Here is an 8,051-nt window from a genome sequence, read left to right on the forward strand (position 1 = left end):
CTAAAAACACTATTAACAAGTTGAACCCACGAGCATGTAAAAAGAGTATCGTTCCATGAAAATCTTGGCTGTGAAGCGGAACTATAAGACTGCTTTTATACGAAACAACGTTTTCATCCAGCATCATACCAGCAGGTTGAAGGAGAAAAGTCCTAGGATTGTCTCAATTAAAAAGATATTTCATTACCTCAGCACTCATCCCTGCTAAATACTCCTTGTTAACTAGAGAAAGAAGAAACTCATCCCAATGTGATTGTCTCTTTGCTACAACCAAACAACAATAGACTTGATGGAGAAGTACCCATTCCCGCCAGGCACAAGGCAAGGCCACCTCTGTCATTCCAATTAGACAACATTGTCCGAGAAGGTGCAGTCAACTGAATAAGATCCAAGACAAATTAAAAGGTCTTGCTTCTGAAAAGAAGTACTCAACAATGTCCTTACTTTCAAAAGACATCTGTACCTGCATTTAGAATTTGTCGTTGTTTGGCGCTCCAACGGCATTTCCACAGAGGGCCTAGAATAGTAGGGCCTGGCCCCAGACCACCCAGGCTGCACCCCTGTGAGGTCTAGGTTCACCTGCGCCTGCCCTTGGGCCCCTTTGCAGGATGCACACGCTCAGATAAGCTGCCAGATATAGTTATTCTCCGCCAACGGGGGCCAGAGGGCCTTCTCTGCCTCAAACGTCTGCTGTCCTCACGCCCACCAGTCAGGGCTTGAATTGGAGCCCCAGGGAAGGCTGACCCTGCCCAACCCTCAGCACCAGCAAGAGGGACAAACCAAGAAGAAAAATGCCGCGTGGACCCGGATGTCTGTCTGGCAGGCTTGGCAGGGTGGAAGAAGAGGGCAGAGGCGGGTCAAGGTGGCTCAGTCTCCATCCTGGGGAATGCGCTCTGCAGCCCCACACCAGCCCCTGGGAGGAAAGACCAGAGCCCATGCAAGTTGGCAGGGCCTGCAGCCCAGCAGCTCACGGGCACAAAACAGGCCCGAGACTCCCGCCAAGGCCAACGCCCCTACACGGCACAATAAGTTAACAAGTCCAACACCAGTGATGTGGCTGCAGGTCTAGACGCAGAAAAATCACGTTGCTAAGTAAACTGGGAGGGAAAGTGGGTTAGAATTCAGTATGTGGAATGCAGCCTCGGTTTTACATAAATAAACATACAGAAGGTGATTTTTGTGCACAAAGATAAGACATTTTAAAACATAAAGTCTACCAAAATAGTTCATTGATTTAAACAAACACAATAAAAATCCTAACGTATTTTTTTTTAATTTGAAGAAATGATTCTAAACAGTGATCATCCCCTAATTTTCTACATTAAAAATGTAGTTAAGTTTTTCAAAATTGGTCAACTCTTTTCTTTTTCTTTCTTTTTTTTTCTTCTACTGAATTTGCCAGTTGATTTGACAAAGTGGAATAAATGTCAGATGCTGAATTTTCTTTCTCTGGCCTATGAATTTGGCTGCTGGTGATTCATTGCCACTGGGGCTGCTCAGACAAACCTCCTGCTCAGGGGTGAGACCTGCACCAGATCAGGCACTCTGCCACGGAGACTGTCAGCACATAATTGATGTTGCCTTACGTAAATCCTACCCCAAACAAACCCATGTAAACAGGACCGTATTCCTTCTTGTCCAACCAGTGTCAAAGGGAGGACAGGCCATCACCCCATGTTCTGACATGTGGGTTGGTGGAGCTCCCCTGGATGCCGAGTTTACTGACATTGGTGCAGGTGTCAGTCGCCAGTGTTGGCAGAGCCCAGGCGTGGCCAGGTGGGTGCCTGGATGGAGCGGCAAACACTGAAGGGATCAGCCTTTGAAATGAAGGCCAACAGCAGCTAATAATAAACTAATATCTAGGGCCAGAGGAAAAGGAAGGTGGTATTGGTTGGCTGGTCACCCTCCTTCGCGAGGATGCGTTATAAAAGCTCTGCCTCTCCCCAGGAGTGTCCGCACGAGCCGGCAGATCCCCGGGAGGCACCATGGCTGCCCTGGGCATCACGGTCGCCCTGCTGGTGTGGACGGCCACCCTGCTGCTCCTCTCCATCTGGAGACACATCTACAGCAACTGGCAGCTGCCCCCTGGCCCTTTTCCACTACCCATCGTTGGGAACATTTTCCAGTTGGAAATTAAGAATATTCCCAAATCCTTCACCAGGGTAAGAGAAATATTGTTGATTTGAGGGAGGAGCATTCAGGAATTAGTTGTAATATGTGTGCATTCAATTCACTCTCAGACAAATTGTAATTCAGTACCAGCTTGTTATGAATTAGCTGAATTACCAGTAGCACCCAAGAGTGATATTCAAAATATTTAGCTAGTGTTACAGCTTGGGTATGGAGCTCAGTGGGCCTTGGCCATGGCTGGCCCCAAAGGCCCTTGCTCGAGCAAAGCGTTAACTGCCGTGCTGTCGTTGGGTGGCTTGGCCAGGGCAGCGTGACCCGCGCTGCTGCTGTTTGCCACTGGGATGCAAGGAGGGACACGCATTGAGACCAGACGCACACTAGCTGCGTGTCAACCTGCAGCTCTCCGTAGACGCCAAAGAACAGGGGGAAAAGCGAAGTGCTTCACCCCCCGCACCACCACATCCCACTACGAATGTTGTGAACAGTGAATGAGCTAACAAATCTAAAAACGAAATGTGTTAATGAGTCTATTAATTGAGTTAGTAAAAGAACGCCACAGGGCACAGAGCCGCTCTGAAAGGCGTCGACGAGCTTCCGGCAGAGAGGAAGACCTGCTCGTGGACCTCCGAACAGTATGGCTCCGGGGCCTCCAGCAGCGTCCTGGGGTTCGGGACCTTGACTGGGGACAGCAGACCGGGGGAGGGGGGGGTCGGGGGGGGGCGGATATGGGCAAAGGGGCCTCAGGGGGAACAAGAGGAATCGGCCCTCCCAGTTACTTGCTCCCCGGAGGGAGGGCAGCTACGCACACCCAGGTGCGCCGTTCGCTGGATGCGCTCCCGGCAGAAGCAGCCTCTGGGGAGGTCTTCCCCAGATCCCTCTGGGTTCTCCTGGTCAACAACAGCGACCTTGGGGGGCACCTTAAAGCGAGGCATCTTCCCCAAGTCCGCGGTGGCTCACTCCCCGGCCTGGTGGTCTCCGCAGCTGGCAGAGCGTTTCGGCCCGGTGTTCACCCTGTACCTGGGCTCACGGCGCTTCGTGGTCCTGCACGGCTACGAGGCCGTGAAGGAGGCCCTGCTCGACTACAGGAATGAGTTTTCTGGCAGAGGAGAAACCCCCGCGTTCCAGGTGCACCAGGACAAAGGTGCGTCCTACTGGGGGGCGGTGCGTGTGGGGCGGGGGAAGTTGTTGGGGGGAGGTACCGAAATAACGGTAACAACATGCTAAAGACAGAAAGGTGAAGCGATCCGCAGACAACTCAGGTGAAGGTTGGGGCATTCACTCACTCGGTCATTGCTCTGCGCCTTTTGATGGACCCAGAGTAGACAAGAGCTGGAGCACCCACCCTCCGACCAGCAGGACAGATGTGTTCATAGAGAAATAGGAGAGAGGGAGCTGCTTCTGACGGCCGGGCCGGGCCTCCCACCCCCCGCAGACCTTCCCGCCTGCCTGGGCCCTCAGTCCCCCTGGGAGCTCTTTGCACTCACAGCTTCAACTACTCGTGGGTGTTGGGGCTCCATCCACCGAGGGCCCCTCACCTACGATGGGCACCCGCTTCTCCATCGAGGGGGCCTCCCGATGTCCTACCTGGGGCTGTTCTTAGACCAGGAAGGGGGTGTTGAGACTTCCCGGTGACCCCGTCTCCCCAGCCTCACCTCTTTCCTCTGCCCCTCCCCCCTCCGGTGTCTCCAGAGCCCCGAGTTCCCCTCCTGCAGGCGGAGGAGGCCTGGGCGGGGCAGGGGTGGTGGGGTTTAACTGGTATTTATCTGAGTGTTTTCCAGACTCCTGACTTCAGACTCCATCTTCCGCGTCTCCAAGGAGGTCCTGGAGCCTGGGCGGGGGCGCCCCGGGGGCGCCCCTCTCCCACCTCTCAACTCTGAAAGCTCCCTGCCCCACCTTCTGTCCTCCAACCTCACCTGCTTGTCCTTTATCATTTGCTCACTGGTGTTTGAGATCCAAAGCAGACGAGAAGGAAACGGTGTCCCACCAACCCAGCAAAACTTGGAAGCCTCTAGCTCTTCCTGAGTCAACTTTGGTGATGAGCCTCTAGAAAACTTTTATTCATTTTATGTAGAATTTTCAAATTGATGTGCTTACAGTTGTATACGGGCTTCTTGCCTTATTTTTCCAGTCTACACTTCCGAGGTTATATCCTGCCACAACCAATGGCATTTGATTGTCCCTCTTAGATATTGTGGGTGGGTTTGTTATTGGGGGAGGCTCGAAGCAAAATTAACCACCCTAATCTTTGTCATTAACACAAGAGGAGACTTACTGGAGGAGAGCCCCAGGAGAGCAGGCGTTCTGGGATCGAGGAGCTCCATCCTGGCTCTGGGGACCCTTTATCTGCCAGCCCTGGTCCAAGTCATGGGCCCCGGAGAGCAGTCAGGCAGGGGCCAGCATCCACATCCTGCAGGTGGGACACAAGGGGCTTGCCCGCCTCCTGCCTGAGGGCTCCAAAGTGCTGTTTTTATATGTCCCACGCGGCCCAGGGCTGACCCTGAACCTCAGCCAGGCCCTGGACCAGGGCTGCATTTGGCCCGCAGGAACAATGATGTGAACGTTGGCCATTACCGTAGTGTGGAGCAGCGGCTGCGCGTTAAGGTGCCGAGGGCGCTGCACCCATCCTTTCAGTCAATCTTCACGAAGCTCTGGGAGAGCAGATTTGTTGCCCCATTTCAGCCTGTTTGGATCCCAAACGATGGCGCGCCTCTGGGTTCTGTCTCTTCCTCTCTCCGTCTCTGTGTCTCTCTGACTCAGTCTCTTTCGCTCTCCAGCTCTGTCTGTGTCTTTCTGTCTCTGTCTCTCTCTGTCTCTTCTCACATTTTTCTGTATCTTCCATCTTTTCTTTCTACACGGTTCTTGCCAGAACGTTTTAAAATTACCTGCTTCTCGGCCCCTCCCTCCTCAGCCACCTCTCCTCCTCCTCACGTGCCGTTCAGGGTGGCCCCCCAGCGTCTCTCCTCCTGCCTTCCCTCTGGCTTCTCTGGTCCTCAGGGCTAGGGGCACAGCCTCTGCTCTGTCCTCTGGCCTCCTCAGCACACACTCCCTGGTCCCTGACACCCTTGCTTGTCCCCGCCCCGTGTCCTGGGTCAGTAACTTGGAAGGCTGGAGCTGCCCGAGGCCTGGCCGGGCTGATGGCACGGACACCGCGAGTTTGGAGCATCCCTCCCCGAGGTTCCCTCTTGGGCTGCCGGGCCACGTACCCAGCATCCACTTGGCCCGTTATGCAATGTCCCACAGGAATCGGCACCAGGACACCTGAACACAGGACCCTGAGCTCAGTGTCACCTGTGCTTCTAACCTGGAGAACGGCACCTGTAAATGGGTCTCCTCGGTGCCCACACACCCATCAGTGGGCATGCGGTGTCCATCCCCGGGCTTGACTCCATGGCAGCCTCCTTGGGTCACATCCCTCTCCCCCCACCCCCGCCTTGTGCTTCCCCTGCAGGCCGTCCAGGTGTCCCTTCGGGGTAGAATGAAGCCCTCCTTGGCTACACCTCTCAGGTCCGGCCAGACTTCCTTCTGGAATGTCCGGGGCCATGGCTTTCCTCAGGCCTCCACAGGCAGGAGGGAACCAGATCAAGATCTTCCCGGATCCGGAGGTCTCCGTGGTCCGGGGGCCCTGTGACCTCAGAGTTCAGTAAGGACTTGCTGTGAAGCCACAGAGTGCGAGCTGAGGTGTCTATGGTGTGAGGGTAAAAAATCCTTGGAAACAGAATGGCTTCGAGGAAATTAGTCAGTAAACAGGAAAGAGGCGGAGGTTTTTCTCAGTGGTCAGGTGTGGTTTCCCTCCTGTGGGGAGGACACAAGGCCGAGTGGGGAAAGCAAGGAGGCTGGTGGTTGCAGAGCTTACAGGGACAACGGAGGAAGCCAGCCGACCCCAGCGGCTTCTCTGCAAACCCAAGCGTGTGTCGCCGCGCTCCTCAGCGCGGCCCGAGTCCCTCGCGCGCAGAGCGGAGCGCAGGTGCCCACCAGCCCTGCTCCTCTCTCTCCCGAGAGGGGGGTCTGCAGTGACAGCTGCTGCTCCGTCTTCCTTAGGGATTATCTTCAACAATGGGCCGACCTGGCAGGACACCCGGCGGTTCTCCCTGACCGCCCTCCGTGACCTCGGGATGGGGAAAGGGCGCAACGAGCAGCGGATCCAGGGGGAGGCCCAGCTCCTGCTGGCGGCGCTCCGGAAGACCCGTGGTGCGTACAGCGCGGCCTGGGCCGCGTGGGCCCTGACGAGCCAGGCACCCCCTGCCAGCGCACACGCGCCGCGTCACAAGCCGCTTCCTCGCTAACCCAGGGAGCGGGCGTGGTCATCGAGGGTGGAGCTGGTGTGTCCCGAATAACTGACAAGTGAAGAAACCCCGAGTGGTTCGCACACTCGCCGCCTCCCGAGAGTCCTCACGGTCCCAGGGTGGCTCTTCACAAGCGCTGGACATGGCCCTCCTGCCACACCCACGAGCGAAGCGCCCTGATGGCTCCCCTGTTTTCCAGGGCAGCCCTTCGACCCCACCTTTGTCATCGGCTTCGCGCCCTACAACGTCATCTCCGACATCCTCTTCCACAGACGCGTTGACTACGATGACAAGACGGCTCTGAGCATGCTGAACCTGTTCAATGAGAACTTCTACCTGCTCAGTACCCCCTGGATCCAGGTGAAGCACTTTCCTCCCTCTTGCCTGGTCTGCACCCGGCTTCAGTCGAGGGTTTACAGCAGGGAAACGATAAGGAGGGGCACTTGTGTGTGTGGACACACAGGCACACAAGACTAGAGAGCCTGAACGCTCCTGAGAGTCTGGACTCTCACATCTTGCTTCATCCAGTTCTCCATTGTTTGGTTTGTTACAAGGAGCATGTGTTACTGTCCTAATTGAGATGATATTTGTAATCTTTATAAACAATTGTTTAACTTCAACAAGGCCTTTCCATACTGTTTTACTAGTAAATTCTATCAAAATTTCAAAGTCCAGATAATTCCCTAACAATTGAAAGTATCCCAGACAATAGAAAAAGATGGAGAGAATTTTAATTGTTTCTAGAGTTAGCACAATTCTTATAGCAGATATCATAAAACATAAACTGAAGCCCAATTTTGTCTATGGCTATAGATGCACAACTACTAAAAACACTATTAACAAGTTGAACCCACGAGCATGTAAAAAGAGTATCGTTCCATGAAAATCTTGGCTGTGAAGCGGAACTATAAGACTGCTTTTATACGAAACAACGTTTTCATCCAGCATCATACCAGCAGGTTGAAGGAGAAAAGTCCTAGGATTGTCTCAATTAAAAAGATATTTCATTACCTCAGCACTCATCCCTGCTAAATACTCCTTGTTAACTAGAGAAAGAAGAAACTCATCCCAATGTGATTGTCTCTTTGCTACAACCAAACAACAATAGACTTGATGGAGAAGTACCCATTCCCGCCAGGCACAAGGCAAGGCCACCTCTGTCATTCCAATTAGACAACATTGTCCGAGAAGGTGCAGTCAACTGAATAAGATCCAAGACAAATTAAAAGGTCTTGCTTCTGAAAAGAAGTACTCAACAATGTCCTTACTTTCAAAAGACATCTGTACCTGCATTTAGAATTTGTCGTTGTTTGGCGCTCCAACGGCATTTCCACAGAGGGCCTAGAATAGTAGGGCCTGGCCCCAGACTACCCAGGCTGCACCCCTGTGAGGTCTAGGTTCACCTGCGCCTGCCCTTGGGCCCCTTTGCAGGATGCACACGCTCAGATAAGCTGCCAGATGTAGTTATTCTCCGCCAACGGGGGCCAGAGGGCCTTCTCTGCCTCAAACGTCTGCTGTCCTCACGCCCACCAGTCAGGGCTTGAATTGGAGCCCCAGGGAAGGCTGACCCTGCCCAACCCTCAGCACCAGCAAGAGGGACAAACCAAGAAGAAAAATGCCGCGTGGACCCGGATGTCT

The 8,051-nt window shown here is 53.9% G+C and overlaps 1 protein-coding gene across 1 annotated transcript; it reads left to right on the top strand.

The window, feature by feature from the left end:
• Window positions 1-1,985: 1,985 nt before the first annotated feature.
• LOC129391682 (cytochrome P450 2E1-like) lies at window positions 1,986-7,877 on the top strand. The gene is made up of 5 exons (XM_055081440.1): window positions 1,986-2,162; window positions 3,112-3,271; window positions 6,169-6,318; window positions 6,613-6,773; window positions 7,845-7,877. The coding sequence occupies exons 1-5, from the start codon at window positions 1,986-1,988 to the stop codon at window positions 7,875-7,877; spliced, it is 681 nt and encodes a 226-aa protein (XP_054937415.1).
• Window positions 7,878-8,051: the final 174 nt, after the last annotated feature.

The sequence above is a fragment of the Physeter macrocephalus genome, chromosome 20 (assembly GCF_002837175.3).
Source record: "Physeter macrocephalus isolate SW-GA chromosome 20, ASM283717v5, whole genome shotgun sequence".
NCBI classification, from domain to species: Eukaryota; Metazoa; Chordata; class Mammalia; order Artiodactyla; family Physeteridae; genus Physeter; species Physeter macrocephalus.